The 22,950-nt window shown below is 41.7% G+C and overlaps 1 protein-coding gene across 2 annotated transcripts in view; it reads left to right on the top strand.

The window, feature by feature from the left end:
- ADAMTSL1 (ADAMTS like 1) overlaps positions 1-22,950 on the top strand; it is a 1,026,618-nt gene that overhangs the window by 842,445 nt on the left and 161,223 nt on the right. For both annotated transcript variants that reach the window (XM_036856350.1, XM_036856351.1), the window contains 2 exons: positions 11,708-11,887; positions 22,732-22,885. In XM_036856350.1, the coding sequence (XP_036712245.1) occupies positions 11,708-11,887; positions 22,732-22,885 (334 nt within the window). The remainder of the gene's footprint in view (positions 1-11,707; positions 11,888-22,731; positions 22,886-22,950) is intronic.

Here is a 22,950-nt window from a genome sequence, read left to right as displayed (position 1 = left end):
CCTGGATGTACCAGGAGATAGTGCTGAGGTCTCTAATCCTTCAATAGCCAGTTTACGGTCTTTTTTCATATGAAAGAAAAGAAGAGGGTGGATCAAATGCTTCATTTAAAGGAAGACAGATAACAACCTGATGGACATTGGCCTGCCTGAGGAGAGAAACTCCCCCTCCTTGCTTTTTGAATATTGGGCTACCACTGACCTCATGCGTATTACCTATGCTTTTCTTTCTGGGGAAAAAACCAGAAATTATGTAAATTGTCATTTACCAGCTAAGAATGCAACCTCCTTTGTCCTTGGTAGAGCATTTGCCTGACAAGTAACAAGTAGCCAAGACTTACACATTTTATAGGTCTGAGGAGACAAATATGGAGTCCAAAGATTTATGTTAACGTTTTAGTTTAGAAACAATTATGCAGAAATGAAACACAGATCTAATTTCTAATTCTAGCTTTGGTTTTTAGGGGGCCATCTGTATTTCAGTTCTCCCTCTTACTCACTACTGCATCCCTTGGTTTTCATCTTTGGTCTTGTATGAAGGACTCACTTAATATTTATCTTTATCATTTTAGCTACAATAGCTTGTTGAGTTTTTTTGGTTGGCTTCTGAAACACTTACATATTTAGTGCATTAGTCTCCTGAATCCTGTCTAAGTTATTAAATATACACACATACTCTACCTCCTCCTCCTCCTCATCATCTTTGGTGTTGGCTGTATATTACTTTTTAAAATTTTTTATTGAAGTATGGTTAATTTTCAATGTTGCATTACTTTCTGGTGTACAGCAAAGCAATTCAGTTTTATATATATTTTTTCAGATTCTTTTCCATTATAGGTTATTACAAGACATTGAATATAGTTCCCTGTGCTATACAGTAGGTCCTTGTTGTTTATCTGTTTTATATATAGTAGCGTGTATCTGCTAATCTCAAACTCCTAATTTATCTCCCCCCACTACCTTGCCATCCCCTTCAGTAACCGTAAGTTTGTTTTCTATGTCTGTTAGTCTATTTCTGTTGTGTAAATAAGTTCATTTGCACCACTTTTTTAGATGCCACATATAAGTGATATCACATGATATTTGTCTTTCTCTCTCTGAAGTCCTCCATTTAATATGATAATCTCTAGGTCTATCCATTATATTACTTTTTATACACCTCACGAGAGATCATTTTCAAAACTGGTGTGTTACAGCACCATGATTGAGAGCCACTGTTACAGATGCATAAGTCAGTGTGAGACACCTTGATCATGAGAGTGTTCTGCTAGGATTTTTTTTCAGTGACTCTCCATTGCCATAAAATAAAGCCCAATGGCTTAGTCAGGCCTTCATCCCTCTGCACGTCTGCCCCTGCCCATCTCTTAACTGTGGTTCTCCCATCCCTGCTTGTGCCTTCCTTCTGCCCACGCTTCTCCCTGCCCACCCACAGTTCCCCTCCCCTCTGCCTGTCAAAGCCGGCAGGAGTCCCACCTCTCGCACCAGGACTCCTCTACTGCCCTCCTGCTCTGCAGCCACGTGGCGTTCACGGTCAGTGCTGCTCATTTGACAGTCACATACCACCTTACCTGCTGCTTTCCCGTGACTCCTGAGTTAGACCATCAGGTCAGTAACAGCGGTAACCCAGTCTCAGTGAGAACCCACCACGCCCATGCAGGTGTGTAAAGCATAGAGAACGGTGCTGGAAAGGTCCATGGCAAGTGTGCCTGTTCATTTATGGAGCACTTGATACATTTCAGAAGCTTCTTCTTATTCTAAGAAGAGCAGCACTTACGACGTATCCAGTGCAGTTCTAGGAACTTTTTTTAAAATTTTTATTTTATATTGGAGTATAGTTGATTAATAATGTTGTGTCAGTTTCAGGTGTACAGCAAAGTGCTTCAGTTATATATACACATGTATCTATTCTTTTTCAAGTTCTTTTCCCATTTAGGTTATTATACACACTGCTGTATTTGAAATAGGAAAGATTTTTTTTTTAAATAAATTTAATTTATTTATTTATTTTTGGCTGCATTGGGTCTTCGCTGCTGCGTGCGGGCTTTCTCTAGTTGCGGTGAGCGGGGGCTACTCTTTGTTGCCGTGCGTGGGCTTCTCACTGCCGTGGCTTCTCTTGTTGCGGAGCACAGGCTCTAGGTGCACGGGCTTCAGTAGTTGTAGCACGTGGGCTCAGTAGTTGTGGCTCGCGGGCTCTAGAGCACAGGCTCAGCAGTGTGTGGCGCACGGGCTTAGCTGCTCCGCAGCGTGTGGGATCTTCCCGGACCAGGGCTCGAACCCGTGTTCCCTGAATTGGCAGGCAGATTCTTAACCACTGTGCCACCAGGGAAGCCCAGAAAGGATATTTTTAATGCTAATCTAAAAGTAGATTAAAATCATTTTTAAAAAGATCACAAAGGAGGGTTGGACATATGCTCATATCTATAGTAGGGTTCCAATAACACTTATTAACTCACTTTAAAAAAAATTGTATTGGAGTATAGTTGATTTACAATGTTGTGTTAGTTTCAGGTGTACAGCAAAGTGACTCAGTTATACATATATCCACTCTTTTATTTTTAGATTCTTTTTCCATATAGGCCATTACAGAGTACTGAGTAGAGTTCCCTGTGCTATACAGTAGGTCCTTATTAGTTATCTGTTTCATATATAGTAATGTGTATATGTCAGTCCCAATCTCCCAATTTATCCTCCCCCCTCCCCTTATCCCCTGGGAACCGTAAGTTTGTTGTCATCATCTGTGACTCTACTTCTGTTTTGTAACTATAGGAAATTTACTTTTATATTTAACTCATTTAGTTCTCACTATCCTTGATGTGATAGTTACTACTCTGATCCTCAGTTTACAGATGAGGAAACTAAAGCACTGTGAGGTTAGCGTGAATTCAGACTTTATTTAGTAGAGGTCATTCTACTGCTCTTCAGTTTATCTTTTAATCCCTACGGCAATCCTTTGATGAAACAAGGCTCAGAGAGGCTGTGTTTGTCCTGGCTCACATAGCCAGTAAATGGAAAAGGGATCTGTTTGAGTCAAAATCCATTCTTTTTTCCACTATGCAGTGCAGCATCCCCAAAACCTCTTTACAATTTGCCCTAAAGTGTTAAATTGTGAGGAAATCTGATAGCAGCTCAAAAATCAGCAGTTTACATAAAACTCAGTATTGGTTGCATTATCCAGGGTAGTTAATCTGTGTATGTTTCCTCTTGCTGCTGTAACAAATTACTACACACTCGGTGGCTTAAAAGAACATGAATTTATTATCTTATAGTTCGGTAGGTCAGAAGTCTGAAATCAGTTTCGCTTGGCTAAAATCAAGGTGTTGGCAGGTTTGCATTCCTTCTAGAAGTTCTAGGGGAGGATCTGTTTGCCTTTTCCAGCCTCTAGAGGCTTCTGGCTTCCTTGGCTCATGGACCCTTCCTCCAGCTTCAAAGCACTTCCCTCCAACCTCGGATTCTGTCTTTATACCCTCTCTGTCTGACTCCAGTCCTCCTGCCATCGTCTTACAAGGACCATTGTGACTACGTCAGGCCCACCTCGATAACCCAGGTAATCTCCACATCTCAAGATGTCTAACTGAATCCCCTCTGCAAAGTCCCTTTTACCATGTCAGGTCAAATGTTCACAGGTTCCAGTGATATGGACATAGATATCTCTGGGGTCACGACTCAGCCTGCTTCAATCTGCTAGACTGTGGGCTGATGAGCCTATTTGTCTCCATTAGCACAAAGTAAAAGTCTGCCTTCTACTCCTCTTGCCACTATTTATGAGCTCTGTAGGCATCAATCTTATTTGTTTTTATTCTAAAAAAAAAAAAAACTTTAAAACAGAAATGATAGAAAAAGAGAAAGATTAAACTGAAATGAATGAGAGAGTCCACTCTGAAGCATCATTTCTATTTCTCTATATGGCCTGTGTTTTATGTGCAGGATTGTGTCCACCCACTGTACATACATATTGCTCACATCTGTGTAGAGACTGAAACAATCACCACAGCCCCTATTTTCCCCCCTTGCTTGAAACTGTGATTATGTGGCCACTTACCTGTAAACCTTTTTCTTTTTTTTTTAATCAGGGTTACAATTCAGAATGCCTGTAGTTTAGCTATGTAAAAAGATATATGAGAGAAGAGTCCCTGCTGGTAATATTTAGGAAAAAAAAAAAGAGAATTTTAATAACTATAAATCCTTGAGAATTAAATTTTTCATTTAGATTTAAACACACCACACAGAAAAGAATGACTTTGATCTGGATTAGAGGGCTGAATTCTGGCAGAAAGAGGCAATGTAGTCATCAGTTTTGTTATATACCAGTGACTAAAATGTAAATCCTCATGAGTTAGAGACCATCTTTATTTAAAATATTGTATCCAGGGAGGAAAAAAATCTATTGGGATATTTATCTTAGTTTTTAGTAGTGTATTTCATAAAGAAATGGATGCTTGATCCTACCTCTAGAAGCAACAATAAATGTCAGACTTCCCTGGTGGCACAGTGGTTAAGAATACACCTGCCAATGCAGGGGACACGGGTTCAAGCCCTGGTCTGGGAAGATCCCACATGCCGCAGAGCAACTAAGCCCGTGAGCCACAACTACTGAGCCTGCGCTCTAGAGCCCCCAAGCCACAACTACTGAGCCCACGTGCCACAACTACTGAAGCCCGCAGGCCTAGAGCCCGTGCTCTGCCACAGCAGAAGCCACCGCAATGAGAAGCCTGCGCACCACAACGAAGAGTAGCCCCCGCTCACCGCAACTAGAGGGAGCCCGTGCAACAAAGACCCAACGCAGCCAAACATTAATTAATTAATTTAAAAATAAATAAATGTCAGCAAAACAGACATCAGAGTTCACATCTCACAGGTGAAGTGTTTTTGTTTTTATTTATTAGCAGAAAATTCTTTTGAACAATTGCTCTGAATTTTAGTGGGTATGCTAGCCCATGCTTCATGAAGTAACAGGAATATTAAACCCAGAAGATATACTGCACACCCCTTGCACTTCCAGGATTAAGAAAGCTTAATCGTTATTAGATTAACAAGATAATTTTAATTCACAAAGTGGCCCATATAGAAATTCTGTTCTTATTTAATAATTTTGTTTAGTAAGTGAGATTCCAGTCCTTATGGTTTTTTTTTTGTTTGTTTTTCTGAGCCTTCCTTCAGTTTGACTTAGTTTTGCCCACTGTTATATACTAAACACTCTCTAACTTCCCTTTGAACCTCTCAACCTCATATATTGCAAAGTTACGTCAAATTCTGAAGGTCTAACGTCAAGCTCGATACCACACCTACCTGCCACCTTCCCCCGCAGACCTGGCCTTCCCTCATGGACCTCGTGCTGTGGGTAACACCACCATCTAGCCTGTTCTCCAGCGAGAAACTGGTGCCATCTCAGCCTCGTTTGTCCTTCACAGTCAGTCAATACCCAAGTCCTGTTGATTCCACCTCCTGTATCTTCCCAGCCCCCCAGTGCTCTCTTCCTCTCTCATCCTTCTGCCACTGCCTTGGTTCCAGGACTCACAACTAACCAAACTACTACAAACAGCCTTTTACTTGCTCTCCCTGTACTGTCTCACCTAACTCTGATCTGATGTTTCCCAACCTGGTATCAGTGGTTCTTTACTACAGGCCCTCTGTCAAGCCTTTAAGATATTAATATGTGCTCAGAACCCCCAAATAGGGGTACGGCATGCACTGTCGTTTAGACTTATTTGACAATGAAACATTTTCTCCGTGGCACACCTATTAACATCTCACAGGGCGGTACTCTTTGGAACCCATTTTCCTTTGCCACCTGAATCATTTCTGCAAATTGGATCGTGTTACCTCCTACTTTAAAACCTTTAATGACACCCCAGGGTCTTAAGAGTATGTCCAATTATGTCCAAGGCCCTTCACTGTCTGCCGCTCATCTGCCTTCTCAGTCTCCTTTCCCAATTACACGTCCCCATGAACCCTAAGCTCTGCCTTCTCAGGACTCCTCTGAGGTGTGTGAACATGCTGTGTTTCTCCGTCTGTGCACACGTGGTCTGACTCTGCCAGCGCTCCTATCTCCTTGGCCAACCCTTTCTGTGTCACTTCTTCTGCAAAGCCTTCCCCATCTTTTCCGTAAAGACTTGGTTGCACTCTCCTCTATATTCCCTCTTTTGTAAAACTGATCACACCTTAGGGTAAAGTGCAGTGACTGGACTGAGGCATAGTGACCATCTTAAGTCCCCAGCACCTAGTACAGTGCCTGGCACTCAGCAAGTACTCCGGAAATGTTTGACGAAAGAATGAATGAGCGAATGAAGAAAGGAATGAAATGAGTTAGAAGCTAAGCAGAGCACATCATGTTAAAACTGGCAACTTGACCTTGGAAACAGAATGTAGACATCACTTTGTGTTGGGCTCAGTGTGTGACTTGAGGTACCAAGGAAGTGAACTCAGCTCTCAGTGAATTGAACTGTCAGCATGAAACCAAAAATGTCAAAAGAGGCAGAATTTATGAATGTGCTGATCATGGGGAAATCCTTAAAAATACAGGACACTCAGGCCATTGTATTTTTGTATAGAAACATAACTTTTACATGTTCCTCATGTTGTATTGTTTTTACTTTTCTTATAAAACTAATGAACCCATGACCTTATATCATGAAATATGCATGGCAACAAGGATAAGCAATGTAAATGCTATTTTGGGTTATTTATTCTGTTTATGGAATATGTTTTAAAACAATACCCATTACCAGAGATCTACGTCTTCATACCACAGTATTATTTTCAATGATGATTCATAAAGCAAACATTTTTCATTGCATTTTATTTAATTTCTCTTGCTGCTGCTTTTTTTTTAAAATATTTTCTTTCCTTTTTTTTAAAAATTTTTATTTATTTATTTATTTATTTATGGCTGTGTTGGGTCTTCGTTTCTGTGCGAGGGCTTTCTCTCCTTGCAGCAAGTGGGGGCCACTCTTCATCGCAGTGCGCGGGCCTCTCATTATCGCAGCCTCTCTTGTTGCGGAGCACAGGCTCCAGATGCGCAGGCTCAGCAATTGTGGCTCACGGGCCTAGTTGCTCCGCGGCATGTGGGATCCTCCCGGACCAGGGCTCGAACCCGTGTCCCCTGCATTGGCAGGCAGATTCTCAACCACTGCGCCACCAGGGAAGCCCCTTGCTGCTGCTTTTAAAATCTTTTCTCCTTTGCATTCTGCCTCTCACGTCAGAGCTATCAGCCTCACCACGTAACCTTGACCAGTTCACAAAGCCATCACAGACTTTGGAACCTTTACTAATTTGAGATTTCATCTTCTACAATTTAAAAAAAAAAATTTGAAAACCACCTTTTCCTCGGTGTACATACCAGGGAAACTTTTTGAGCGAAGTTGAGACAAGCATTTAAAAGCCAAATCCCTGACGACATTAACCCAGCCAGAGGGTTGTCTGCCATCCCTGGAGGATCAGAGCACCCCGCAGAGCACGCACTGCAGCTGGCTGAAACCCACTGCTGACTTACTTAGAAGAGGTTCCTGGCTAATGATAAAACAGTCCGATAAAAGGTGGATGTTCAGCCCATCAGCTGGATGTTTGTTTTACATCTTTTCAGCATCTGGCTTGTTGGCTCTTTCATTCATCCAGTCATCGGCTCAACAAACATTTATGAAGTGTACACTCTTTGCCAGATGCTATACTAGGCACTGGGAAATAGAAAGATGAATACGTTCCCTTTCCTCAAAAGTCACATAATCCTATGTGAATGCAGGGAGGCGGAGGAAACTAGCGGGCACATAAGCAACCAGCCCTAATAGGGGATGTGCAGTACCCTTCCAGGTCAAGGTGGGGTGGGAGGTGACTTATACACCATGAGGCAGAGGGGTTAAAAGAGGCTTTCCTGAAGAAGTGGCCGGTGAGCTGGGCCTTCAAGGATGTCTTGGAAGTTTCTGGATGGACAGAGAGGTGAAGGGCATTGCTCCCAGAGTGAACAACGTGATCAAAGGCCTGAGCAGAGGTGGCATCTGTGGGCCCAGGGAAGGGCAGATTGTCCACTGCAGCTAAAGCACCAACCCACAGCAGGCCGGCAAGGAACGTGGCTGAGAAGCTCAATGCAGGTCAGACTGTGAGGGCCCTGAAGGACATTCTCAGGAGTCTGACTTCATCTTTGGGTGTTGAGAATTTCCTGCAAGTTTTCTGTGTAGGTCAAACTTCAAAAGAACAAGCTGATTTTTTTTTAACTTTTCTTGCAGCTGTTTTGCCATACAGTTGGCACAGAATTCCATATAGTGTTAGGGGGGAATCATCTGAGGGTCTGTCCCTTAAATCAGGTCCTATCTGCAAAGTGACAACTCAGCTCTGTTATTTTAAGTGAGTGGTCACATTCTATAGCACATTACGTCACTCTTAAAATAAAACCAATTATTTTCATCCGCTCCTTAATTTGAAAGAGAGAAAAAATTAACCTGCATTTTACCTTATTGCCACATTCAGTAAGATGCTTAAATCTGAACGCTGTTCTTATTCAGCTACCTGTTTATATTGGGAGCATTTATTCAAATTGGATGGACACCCATACACCTTATAAGATACTCCACACAACCACTGGCTCTAACAGAGGCTGCTCTGGGTCCCAGGTTTTCCCCTCTATGTTTATTTTATTCCCATTGGAAATGATGGAGGGGCATTCATTTGGAGAGATGGTTCTCAATCCTGGTTGCATAGAATTACCTGGGAGGTTTAAAAAACATTTTTTTTAATTAAAAAAATTAATGTCTGCGACATATACCCCAGAGTTTAATGGATCTGAGATGGGGTCCAGGACTCAGGACTTAAAAGCTCCCAGGTGGTTTTAAAGTGCAGCAGGGGCTTCCCTGGTGGCACAATGGTTAAGAATCCACCTGCCAATGCAGAGGACACGGGTTCGAGCCCTGGTCCGGGAGGATCCCACTTGCCGCGGAGCAACTAAGCCCGTGCGCCACAACTACTGAGTCTGTGCTCTAGAGCCCGCGAGCCACAACTACTGAAGCCCGCGTGCGTAGAGTCCGTGCTCTGCAACGAGAAGCCACTGCAGTGAGAAGCCCGCCCACCGCAACAAAGAGTAGCCCCCGCTCTCCGCAGCTAGAGAAAGCCCGCATGCAGTAACGAAGACCCAACGCAGCCAAACATAAATAAATAAATAAATAAATTTTTAGAAATAAATAAGTAAATAAAGTGCATCAGGATTGGGACCACTGAATAAGAGGGTGACAGCTGGGCCACAGCAGTGTTCTGACTCTACTCAGGAGCACTGTATCACCATCCTCACCTTGACTCTGGGTACACATCCCCCTTGCAGTTCTGACTCCAGCCCACTGAGCACAGACCCCCATGAGTTCGGAGAGGCCAGTGCTGCAGCACGAGAAGCTCCTACAGCACAAGCGCTCAGCCTTTGTATACCCAGGCCTAATTTCTCAACAAGCACAAGGGCAGCAGATTCAAGAAAAGGGACTATTCTTGAAGAAGGCAGAGCACGCCTTAGAGTTTTAAAATTAAATCCCTCCACCCCGAGAACAGAGCAGTCATGGTTGATAGATTAGCTAGGGTTAGATTTTTTTTTCTTTTCCCTATTTCTTAGCATTTGTGCCTATGCCTCCTTTTTTTCATTTTTTAAAAAAATTTTATACAGTTTTTAAACGTTACTTTCCATTTAGTCATCACAAAATACTGGCTATATTCCCTGTGTTGTACTGTACATCCTGAGCCCATCTTACATCCAGTAGTTTGTATCTCCCACTTCCTCACCCCTATATTGCCCCTCCCCCCTCAACTGATAACCACTAGTTTGTTCTCTGTATCTGTGACTCCGCTTCTTTTTTGTTACATTCACTAGTTTGTTGTATTTTTTAGATTCCACATGTAAGTGATTTCATACAGTATTTGTCTTTCTAGCTAGAGTTAGATGGACTAAAAATGACAGGACACCCAAAGGCATAGTGGCTTAGATAAGAGAGAGAAGTGTTTTCCTCTTATACACACACAGGCCATCCAGGGCCGGTATGTTGGCTTCACCCCCAGGAAGATAGGCTGCTTCCCTCCTTTTGCTTATCACTATCCAAGGTGGAAGGTTAAATTTTAGACATCGTGTTCGTATTCCAGCCAGCAAGGACAAGGCGGGAAGGGGAAAATGCCACATTCTCTTTTTGTGTGTTTTTCCTTGAAGTTGCACACAACATTCTACGTATATCCCTTCGCCCAGCACTTAGTCTTGTGGCACCTTCAAGGGAGGTCAGCAAATATAGTCTGTATGCCAACAGGTCTTGTGCCCAGCTAAAAACAGAGGGTTGCTTTGCTACCGCAAGGGAGGAACAAAATCCTGGCATAACGGCCTCCTGCCCCTCCTCCGGCAACTGGATGATAACAACTATTAAATTACATGTAAATGGTGTGTTTGATTGGGGTACTGCTGAAAACCACTAAAATGAGGTGATTTTTCTTGTATCCCAAATTTCCATGGGTCTTGCTCCCACTGCCCTAAAAAAACACCAATCCTACAAGAAACGTGTTCCAGGGAGTCCTTTGGAAAACCAAGCCTCAAATCTACCGCCCCTCCAATAGGGTAGAGTGGATGTTTACACTTAGAGAGAGAGGAAGTGCCGCCTTCTCTGCAGGTTAATTCCTCCAGATCTACACTGGTGGCAGCAGCTCTCTCTTGTTCATTCTGGAAGCAGCACAGATTATTTTCACTGGGTCATATATATATTTAACCCTCTATTACATAACCTTTTAAACCAGTTGTCTTGGGTGACTGCAAATCATAGTTTAGAACCAACTTTTCTTTTTTTTTTTTTTTTTTTTTTTTTTTAGTTTATTTATCTATTTAATTTTTGGCTGTGTTGGGTCTTCGTTTCTGTGCGAGAGCTTTCTCTAGTTGCGGCAAGCGGGGGCCACTCTTCATCGCGGTGCGCGGGCCTCTCATTGTCACAGCCTCTCTCTTGTTGCGGAGCACAAGCTCCAGACGCGCAGGCTCAGTAGTTGTGGCTCACGGGCCTAGTTGCTCCGCGGCATGTGGGATCTTCCCAGACCAGGGCTTGAACCCGTGTCCCCTGCATTAGCAGGCAGATTCTCAACCACTGCGCCACCAGGGAAGCCCAACTTTTCTTTTTTTTAACATCTTTGTTGGAGTACAATTGCTCTACAATGGTGTGTTAGTTTCTGCTCCATAACAAAGTGAATCAGCTATACATATACATGTATCCCCATATCTCCTCCCTCTTGCGTCTCCCTCCCACCCTCTCTATCCCACCCCTCTAAGTGGTCACAAAGCACCGAGCTGATCTCCCTGTGCTATGCGGCTGCTTCCCACTAGCTATTTATTTTACATTTGGTAGTGTATATATGTCCATGCCACTCTTTCACTTCGTCCCAGCTTACCCTTCCCCCTCCCCGTGTCCTCAAGTCCATTCTCTACATCTGCATCTTTATTCCTGTCCTGCCCCTAGGTAGAACCAACTTTCTAAGATTTAAAGGCCCGTGAAATTCCTGGGTGCTCTAGCTACATATTTGAGGTTAAGAGCAGAGGGTGAGAACTTGCTACAAAATTCATCTCAAGGAGATGAAGCAAAATCCTTTGGGCTGGTTCCTGGGTATTCTTCCTTTTCTTTTTTTTTTCTTTTTTCACTCTTGAGTCAAGCCAAGGCTAAGGTAAGAATTAGCAGTCAAATGTGCTACTGTCCTACGCAGGGTCTGCTTTCTCTTCCTTCCCCAGTGTTCCAGGACCTGCGGAGGGGGCATCCAGAAGCGCGAGGTTCTTTGCAAACAGCGCATGGCTGATGGCAGCTTCTTGGAGCTTCCAGAGACCTTCTGTTCAGCCCCCAAACTGGCCTCCCAGCAAGCCTGCAAGAAGGATGACTGTCCCAGCGAGTGGCTGCTCTCTGACTGGACAGAGGTAGGTATGCTTCTCAGAAGGAGATAACAAAAGAGGCATAAGGAGGAGAAGGCACCCAAACTTATAGATACGGAAGGCAAGAGGAGAACAAAATAATCCTCCTAACACTGTGGAACAGAGTTTTGTTTTTTTAATTTTTATTGGAGCATAGTTGATTTACACTTTTGTGTTAGTTTCAGGTGTACAGCAAAGTGAATCAGTTCTGCATGGAACAGAGTTTGTGTAAGCACTGATACCATATTGTGTAACTAGATTTTAACTAGGCTGCAGGGATGGGAGTTAAGCAGCCAGCCCTCACTCAACCGTCAGAAGCAGGGAATTGTTAACGGGCCCTTCGCGGAACAAAACCAGGCCTCATTCATTCGTACTATTCGGGCCCAGGATTCTACTCAGAACACCGGGTTCTTCCTCTACCTTCACTCCTGCCTTCTTGACCCCCCTGCATCTCATACTCCCAGATGTTTCTAGTCTCTCCTCAGGAAAGGCAAAGCCTCTCTAGTTTTTCTCTTCCAAGTTACTGGAGAATGAGGCACATGATTTATTAGGAAAAGAAGGCCAAGGAAATCCCGCCTCTTTCCTGTCAGTTTCCTGGCTCCAAAACATCAACAGCTTCCCAGCAAGAGAAGTTGATTTCCCCCGTTGCCCTGCATCTGGGGAGATGGCTGGATCGGCATTACCGTTCCTGACTTACCTCCTAAGTTAGGGGTAGACTCCCAACTAACCTACTTCTCTAAATCATTCCTACTTGAACACTAGCATGAACTAATTCACTGATACCCAGCTTCAACTTGTTTTCAGCCTCTCCTCCTTCTTTGACTTGCCTGCAACTCCCCCAGCTTCATGGGCCTATGTGCCTTTCATAGAGAAATCCCCTTCGCAAGCAGATACAGCCAAGAACAGAATGACAAGGCCTGAAGTGAACATCTCTGTGTCCCAGGCAGATTCGAGCCCCTCTCCTCTCTTTCATAGAAGCATCTGAACTGGCCTTGGTGATCTCACTGCCTCCTTTTGCAGTCTGTCCAACTCACAGGACAGAGCTGCTGCTGGTTAAAATACATCACAGAGGGGAAAGCTGCCTCTGAAAATTAAGATGCCATGTCTTTCAACTTACATTCTGAGAATTCTTGCCCCGTGTTTTGTCAACCCGTATAGAGGTCCATCAGATGGTGCCTGCAAAGGGCACTGAGATTGAGAGGTAACCGACATCACCATAGATTTTGTAATTTGGCAGTAAAATTGCCTTCTGATGGTAGCTCCCCGCAAATGGCTCAGAACAGAAGGGGCAATGATTGTTATTTTCATCCTTTAGAAATAATTTTGTTTCAGAAAGATAAAAGATTAAATGTGTGGAATGAGCGTATCTGTATGTGCATGTGTGAACGTGTTAGTGACAATTTTTCCATGGAATGTTGATTTGGGGTGTGGTATCATGTATGAAAAATCATTAACAAAGCCAGCAGTGCAGACGAGGGCACTGATGTATCTGCCAAGTAAGTGACTCTAGATGAAGACTTCCTCCCAGGGGCGTAGTGTAAAAGGCGCTGCTCTTCTGAGTCTGTCGGTGATAGTCTTCCATGAGTGGGATGCTGAGAAAGGGACTTGTGTGTATTAGAATTGTCCTCCCAACTTCCTGGAGTTTGTGGCCTCTGAGCATATGGAACATGGAGAAAATCTGAAGGAGGGACCCTGTGATTAGGCACTAAGGAAAGGAGACTGCTGCATTTGCAATCCCATGGGTCCCATTACGTAAAGGAGACCTTTAGAACAGTATCACGTGTAGTTAAGAGTTCAGACTCAAAGACAGGCAAACTTAGGTTCGAATCCTGACTCTGCCACTTACTAGCTATATAACCTGGGCTAGTTACTTAACCCTTCTAGGCCTTAGTTTGCTTAGCTAAATATTGGAGATGATAATAGTGTTCACTAACATGGTTATTGGAAGGCTTAAAAATTAAATGATGCACATAAAGTGCTTTGTGTCTAGTAAAAGTTAACCCTTATTATTGTTATGATTTTCTTCCATCCCTCCTCATTGTCGGGAAAAGGAGAGGAAATAAAAGAAAGCACTTGACTGGCTGGACCCAGGATCATGACCAAGGCCTCCCACAAGCTTTGCTGGTCTTCCTAGGAGGTGGAAGTTACATTTGGGGAACTAGGAAGAGTTAGCCCTTATCCAGGGAATGTTACTAGGTTCTGCATTATCTGGGCTGATGAATGGAAATTCCAAACATTGAAAAGGGGCTGGGAATGGTGGGATTTTAACCCCGATTCACTGGGGTTAAACTCAAGCTGGTGCCATACAAAAGTGCTCCTGGGGGTGTTCACAGGGTTTCCAGTTGCCCCTATTATCCCAACAACCCTTCCCTTGGCCCCTCTGGCTGGGATGAGACGTGCATTCCACACACCCCCACACGACTCCCCTTGGAGAAAGGAAGACCTGGATGATCTATGGGTGTTTTTCATCCTTAACTATCTGGGCGCAATCTCATGGTTGCTGCACAGAATCCCTCAGAGACAGAATTAAGCCAAAGTTTTAAACACTTCAAATAAAATTACTTTCAGATTCTATTCTGAGGAAAGGCCTCTCAAAAGACCTTACTTCTTTTCTTTAAAAGAAACACTTGCATCTCTTGAAAGAGTTGGCTATTCATTATTTTTAAGTCATATTTTTACAGAAATTCCTCCCTCACAAAAATATAAAAGAAATTAAACTCAATTTTCAAGCTAGAAGGAACTTAGGAGATCCTATAACCTAGTTGTTCTTTTAAAAATTAAAGCCACAAGACCCTTTTTTCCATTGAAATGTTATTGTGAAGCCAGAAGTCTAAAACAGAACAAATCAGAGCTGTTTTGGTTGAAGTACGGGGTAGGTTGGGTAGGGGTCCCGGATCTCCAAGTGGTTGGGTCTCCAGACCACCTGAGAAGCCCCTAAATCACTTGTTCAACATAGTTAAAAAACACAGTTTGAAAATCCCTGCTCGAGTATAGTTTCCCTGTTTTAGAGATGTGGAAATTGAGAGAAATTGAGAAATTGAGAATTTTAGAGAAAGAACTAGACTTGACCAAAATCCTAAACTCGTCTTCTGACACACAGTCCATTTTTCCATTTTTCTACTTGGCAGCACTAAAATGACCAGGCTTTTAAAATTTCCAGGCTCTTTACCCCCATCCCACCTGATCCCTGGATTCGGTGCTGTCATTTACAATAAAGTAAGGGATAGGTGGAATCTGGAATCCACGATCATCAGGGAACAAAAGCAACGGGCTTGATTCTCATCCCTGTTTTTTGCGTCTTAAATGTCTTTCAGGGTGGTGGACATCACAGTGCCTTGCGTGGAATAGTTCATTTCCATGGGCTAGCATATAAAACTTAGATACATAAGATAATATTTTTTGGTTTCTACTGTCATTTTTCCAGTTAACGTGGCATGCTGCCATGACCCTAGTTCAGGCCGTTATCATCTCAAGCCTGGACTACCGTGGCAGCCTTCTTAACTGACATCCCTGTCTGCCATTCATCTCCTACTCCCATTCCTCCCAGACACTGTTGCCAGATTAACCTTCTCAAAATACCTCTTTCATCATTTCACTCCTCCCTTTAATGGCTCGTCATTGCCTTATGGACCAATTCCAAACCTTCTGTCTGAAAATTAAAAGTCTCCAACATCTGGCCCCAAACCACCTCTTGAGCTCCTAACACTCTCCACTTGGCCCCTCTGTTGAGTCAAACTGGTTTAGCTCTGCCCCCAGGCCTGCCTTGGCCTTGTGCACTGAACTCTTCTACCTTGATTCTGGTTATTTCCCTGACTCCCATGCTTATCCGTGGTTCTCTACACTCATCCAGACTCCAACCATCTTCCAGATTAGGCCAGGAAATCACTAGTATACCATAAGCATTCACCAACTGTTAGCATTAATATTTTAATACTTCACTTGACTTTTAGTTTTATATTTTTACTAAATTCTTTTATTACTATATAATTCTTGAAACAGCTTTATTGGGGTATAATTTATATACTATAAAATTCGACTTAGCATAATGTCTTCAAGGTTTATCCATGTTGTAGCACATTATCAGAACATTCCTTCTTAGGGTGGAATAAAATATTCCATGATACAGATATACCACATTTCATTTATCCATTCACCAACTGAGGGATATTTGAGTTGTTTCCACTTTTGCCTATTAAGAATCATGTTGCTATGAACCTTAGCATACAAGTCTTTATATGGATGTATGTTTTCATTTCTCTTGGGTAAGATACCTAGGACTGAAATTGCTGGGTCATATGATAAATGTATGCTTAACTTTTTAAAAAACCATCAAACTTGCTTTCTAAAAGGGCTGTGCTATTTTACATTCCCACCAGCAATACAGGAAGGCTCTAATTTTTCCACATCCTCACTTATAATAATAATACTTATTGTTGTCCGTCTTTTTGATTATGGAAATTTTAGTGAATATAAAGTGGTATTTCATTGTGGTTTTGATTTCTATGTTCCCTAATATACTATTTCATTTTAACAATGCATTTGTATTTCTTCCCATTATTTGATGACATCCCCTTGAGGTTAGGAACCATCTTGCACATTTTGTCCCATAGCATTTAGCGCCCCACCTCAAACAAAGTAAATACATAAGAATTATCTGATACTTGACATTAAAGTATTATCATTTATTTGTAAAGGAAGGAGAAAGGAATTAGCATTAACAATGTCATTTCAATGTGTGAAATTTTAAAATATATTATCTCATTTAATTCCCAGCCTTGCAAAACAAGTATAAGAAGTGGTAACAGACTCAGAGAGTTTAAGTGACCTGCCAACTAGTGAAATACTGATTGGACTATGTGACTCTCTAACTCTAAAGCCCAGGCCACAAAAGTAAAAACAGGGAGCACAGTGGGAGGGAGGGCCCCCAACAGCCAAAGCTGCAACCGTCCTTGGGACCACGGGCCAGTTGTTTCAACAAGTAACTTAAAGACAAAATGGAAAAACAAGGAAGTTTGTGCCTGAACTCATGTTGATGTGAAACCAGGGATGGCCACCCTGGGCCAGTTCCCTGAAACCTGGACCTCAAAGGCCACCTTTATTCAAACAAAGGATTTTTCCATTTGGAGGTCAACATGTTAGAGCCGTGTGGCTGAAAGGGTCTTGGTGCTCCGGCCTGATGTCCAAGGTAGGAGAGCCGAGTTCAGGACACTGGACCACCAGAGACCTCCCAGGCCCACATAATAGCAATCGGTGAGAGCTCTCCCAGAGATCTCCATCTCAACGCTAAGACCCAGCTCCACCCAATGGCCAGCAAGCTTCAGTGCTGGACACCCCATGCCAAACAACTAGCAAGACAGGAACACAATCACACCCATTAGCAGAGAGGCTGCCTAAAATCATACTACGTTCACAGAAAACCCAAAACACACCACCAGACATGGCCCTGCCCACCAGAAGGACAAGATCCAGCTCCACCCACCAGAACACAGGCACCAGTCCCCTCCACCAGGAAGCCTACACAAGCCACTGAACCAACCTCACCCACTGGGGGAAGACACCAAAAACAATGGGAACTACGAACATGCAGCCTGAAACAAGGAGACCCCAAACACAGTAAGTTAAAAAAAATGAGAAGACAGAGAAATAAGCAGATGAAGGAGCAAGATAAAAACCTGCCAGACCAAACAAATGAAGAGGAAATAGGCAGTCTACCTGAAAAGCAATTCAGAGTAATGATAGTAAAGATGATTCAAAATCTTGGAAAGAGAATGGAGAAAATACAAGAAACGTTTAACAAGGACCTAGAAGAACTAAAGAGCAAACAAACAATGATGAACAACACAATAAATGAAATTAAAAATTCTCTACAAGGAATCAATAGCAGAATAACTGAGGCAGAAGAACGGATAAGTGACCTGGAAGATAAAATAGTGGAAATAACTACTGCAGAGCAGAAAAAAAAGAATGAAAATTGAAGACAGTCTCAGAGACCTCTGGGACAACATTAAATGCACCAACATTCGAATTAAAGGGGTCCCAGAAGAGGAAGAGAAAAAGAAATGGACTGAGAAAATATTTGAAGAGATTATAGTTGAAAACTTCCCTAACATGGGAAAGGAAATAGCCAATCAAGTCCAGGAAGCACAGAGAGTCCCATACAGGATAAATCCAAGGAGAAACACTCCAAGACAAATATTAATCAAACTACCAAAAATTAAATAGAAAGAAAAAATATTAAAAGCAGCAAGGGAAAAGCAACAAATAACATACAAGGGAATCCCCATAAGGTTAACAGCTAATCTTTCAGCAGAAACTCTGTAAGCCAGAAGGGAGTGGCAGGACATATTTAAAGTGATGAAAGGGAAAAACCTACAACCAAGATTACTCTACCCAGCAAGGATCTCATACAGATTCAACAGAGAAATTAAAACGTTTACAAACAAGCAAAAGTTAAGATAATTCACACCACCAAACCAGCTTTACAACAAATGCTAAAGGAGCTTCTCTAAAGGCAGGAAACACAAGAGAAGGAAAAAACCTACAAAAACAAACCCAAAACAATTAAGAAAATGGTAATAGGAACATACATATCAATAATTACCTTAAATGTAAATGGATTAAATGCTCCATCCAAAAGACATAGACTGGCTGAATGGATACAGAAACAAGACCCGTATATATGCTGTCTACAAGGGACCCACTTCAGACCTAGGGTCACATACAGACTGAAAGTGAGGGGATGGAAAAAGATATTCCATGCAAATGGAAAGCAAAAGAAAGCTGGAGTAGCAATTCTCATATCAGATAAAATAGACTTTAAAATAAAGACTATTACAAGAGACAAGGAATGACATGACATAATGATCAAGGGATCAATCCAAGAAGAACATATAATAGTTGTAAATATTTATGCACCCAACATAGGAGGACCCCAATACATAAGGCAAATGTTAACAGCCATAAAAGGGAAAATCGACAGTAACACAATAATAGTAGGGGACTTTAACACCCCACTTTCACCAATGGACAGATCATCCAAAATGAAAATAAATAAGGAAACACAGCTTTAAATCACACATTAAACAAGATGGACTTAACTGATATTTATAGGACATTCCATCCAAAAACAATAGAATACACTTTCTTCTCAAGTGCGCATGGAACATTCTCCAGGATAGATCATATCTTGGTTCACAAATCAAGCCTCAGTAAATTTAAGAAAATTGAAATCATATCAAGTATCTTTTTGGCCAGAATGCTATGAGACTAGATATCAATTACAGGAAAAAAACTATAAAAAATACAAACACATGGAGGCTAAACAATATGCTACTAAATAACCAAGAGATCACTGAAGAAATCAAAGAGGAAATCAAAAAATACATAGAAACAAATGACAATGAAAACATGACGACCCAAAACCAATGGGATGCAGCAAAAGCAGTTCTAAGAGGGAGGTTTACAGCAATACAATCCTACCTCAAGAAACAAGAAAAATCTCAAACAACCTAACCTTACACCTAAAGCAATTAGAGAAAGAAGAACAAAAAAACCCCAAAGTTAACAGAAGGAAAGAAATCATAAAGATCAGATCAGAAAGAAATGAAAAAGAAATGAAGGAAACAGTAGCAAAGATCAATAAAACTAAAAGCTGGTTCTTTGAGAAGATAAACAAAATTGATAAACCATTAGCCAGACCCATCAAGAAAAAAACAAAAGGGAGAAGACAGAAATCAACAGAATTAGAAATGAAAAAGGAGAAGTAACAACTGACACTGCATAAATACAAAGGATCATGAGACGTTACTACAAGCAGCTATATGCCAATAAAATGGACAACCTGGAAGAAATGGACAAATTCTTAGAGAAGCACAACCTTCCAAGACTGAATCAGGAAGAAATAGAAAATATAAACAGACCAATCACAAGCACTGAAATTGAAACTGTGATTAAAAATCTTCCAAAAAACAAAAGCCCAGGACCAGACGGCTTCACAGGCGAATTCTATCAAACATTTAAAGAAGAGCTAACACCTCTCCTTTCCTTCTCAAACTCTTCCAAAATATAGCAGAGGGAGGAGCACTCCCAAACTCATTCTATGAGGCTACCATCACCCTGATACCAAAACCAAAGATGTCACAAAAAAAGAAAACTACAGGCCAATATCACTGATGAACATAGATGCAAAAATCCTCAACAAAATACTAGCAAACAGCACATTAAAAGAATCATACACCATGATCAAGTGGGGTTTATCCCAGGAATGCAAGAATTCATCAATATACGCAAATCAATCAATGTGATACACCATATTAACATATTGAAGGATAAAAACCATATGATAATCTCAATAGATTCAGAAAAAGCTTTCCACAAAATTCAACACCCATTTATGATAAAAACTCTCCAGAAAGTAGGCATAGAGGGAACCTACCTCAACATAATAAAGAGCAATATATGACAAACCCACAGCCAACATCACTCTCAATGGTGAAAAACTGAAACCATTTCCTCTAAGATCAGGAACAAGACAAGGTTGCCCACTCTCACCACTATTATTCAACTTAGTTTTGGGAGATTTAGCCACAGCGATCAGAGATGAAAAACAAATAAAGGGAATCCAAATCGGAAAAGAAGAAGTAAAACTGTCACTGTTTGCAGATGACATGATACTATACATAGAGAATCCTAAAGATGCTACCAGAAAACTACTAGAGCTAATCAATGAATTTGGTAAAGTTGCAGGATACAAAATTAATGCACAGAAATCTCTTGCATTCCTATACACTAACGATGAAAAATCTGAATGTGAAATTAAGGAAACACTGTCATTTACCATTGCAACAAAAAGAATAAAATACCTAGGAATAAACCTACCTAAGGAGACAAAAGACCTGTATGCAGAAAACTATAAGACACTGATGAAAGAAATTAAAGGTGATACCAACAGATGGAGAGATATACCATGTTCTTGGATTGGAAGAATCAACATTGTGAAAATGACTATACTACCCAAAGCAATCTACAGATTCAATGCCATCCCTATCAAACTACCAATGGCATTTTTCACAGAACTAGAGCAAAAAATTTCACAATTTGTATGGAAACACAAAAGACCCCGAATAGCCAAAGCAATCTTGAGAAGGAAAAATGGAGATGGAGTAATCAGGCTCCCTGACTTCAGACTACACTACAAAGCTACAGTAATCAAGACACTATGGTACTGGCACAAAAACAGGATATAGATCTATGGAACAGGATAGAAAGCCCAGAGATAAACCCACGCACATACGGTCACCTTATCTTTGATAAAGGAGGCAAGAATAAACAGTGGAGAAAAGACAGCCTCTTCAATAAGTGGTGCTGGGAAAACTGGACAGCTACATGTAAAAGAATGAAGTTAGAACACTTCCTAACACCATATACAAAAATAAACTCAAAATGGATTAAAGACCTAAATGTAAGGACAGACACTATAAAACTCTTAGAGGAAAACGTAGGCAGAGCACTCTTTGACATAAATCACTGCAAGATCCTTTTTGACCCACCTCCTAGAGAAATGGAAATAAAAACAAAACTAAGCAAACGAGACCTAATGAAACTTCAAAGCTTTTGCACAGCAAAGGAAACCATAAACAAGATGAAAAGAAAACCCTCAGAATGGGAGAAAATATTTGCAAATGAAGCAACTGACAAAGGATTAATCTCCAAAATATACAGGCAGCTCATGCATCTCAATATCAGAAAAAAGCCCAATCCAAAAATTGGTCGAATACCTAAATAGACATTTCTCCAAAGAAGATATACAGATTGCCAACAAACATATGAAAGGATGTTCAACATCACTAATCATTAGAGAAATGCAAATCAAAACTACAATGAGGTATCACCTCACACCAGTCAGAATGGCCATCATGAAAAAATCTACAAACAATAAATGCTGGAGAGGGTGTGGAGAAAAGGGAACCCTCTTGCACTGTTGGTGGGAATGTAAATTGATACAGCCACTATGGAGAACAGTATGGAGGTTCCTTAAAAAACTAAAAATAAAACTACCATACGACCCAGCAATCCCACTACTGAGCATATACCCTGAGAAAACCTTAATTCAAAAAGAGACATGTACCACAATGTTCATTGCAGCACTGCTTACAATAGCCAGGACATGGAAGCAACCTCAGTGTCCATCGACAGATGAATGCATAAAGAAATTGTGGTACATATATACAGTGGAATATATTGTATATTCCTAGGGGCATATACAATATGTATATGAACCTAGGGTCAGGACAGGAATAAAGACACAGACGTAGAAAATGGACTTAAAGACACGGCAGGGGGAGGGGAAGGGTAAGCTGGGACAAAGTGAGAGAGTAGTATTGACATATATACACTACCAAATGTAAAATCGATAGCTAGTGGGAAGCAGCCACATAGCACAGGGAGATCAGCCTGGTGCTTTGTGACCACCTAGAGGGGTGGGATACACAAGTGGGAGGGGATATGGGGATATATGTATACATATAGTTGATTCACTTTGTTATACAGCAGAAACTAACACAGCATTGTCGTGCAATTATACTCCAATAAAGATGTTAGAAAAAAAAAAGTAAAAACAGGTGAAAGGTCCACAGGAGACCTGAGACTAGAAAATCTTAGAGTAGAATATGCCTACAGTATGGATGTGTCTTCCCACATTGTTACATAATTAATATTTCTCTATCTCTCTTAGTTGCTATTGCTTTTCCAAGCAACTTCTTCCTTATTTTGGTGAGTTTCAGAGCCCACACAAACCCATTAGCCTTTAGTTACCTGAATTTACATGCTTTGGGCCCTTCTTTCCCCACCAGTGTTCCACGAGCTGCGGGGAGGGCACCCAGACGCGAAGTGCCATTTGCCGGAAGGTGCTGAAAACAGGTGTCTCAGCTACTGTCAATTCCTCCCTGTGCCCGCCCCTGCCGTTCTCTTCATCCATCAGGCCCTGTATGCTGGCCACCTGTGCAAGTGAGTATGTCAGAGCTCTGGGGATGGGGAGACGGCAAGAGCAGTAGCTTTCCCTGAACCCAAGA

The sequence above is a fragment of the Balaenoptera musculus genome, chromosome 6, assembly GCF_009873245.2.
Source record: "Balaenoptera musculus isolate JJ_BM4_2016_0621 chromosome 6, mBalMus1.pri.v3, whole genome shotgun sequence".
Taxonomy (NCBI): Eukaryota; Metazoa; Chordata; class Mammalia; order Artiodactyla; family Balaenopteridae; genus Balaenoptera; species Balaenoptera musculus.
Note: the sequence above shows the minus strand (reverse complement) of the source record. Positions and strands in the feature narration are given on the sequence as shown.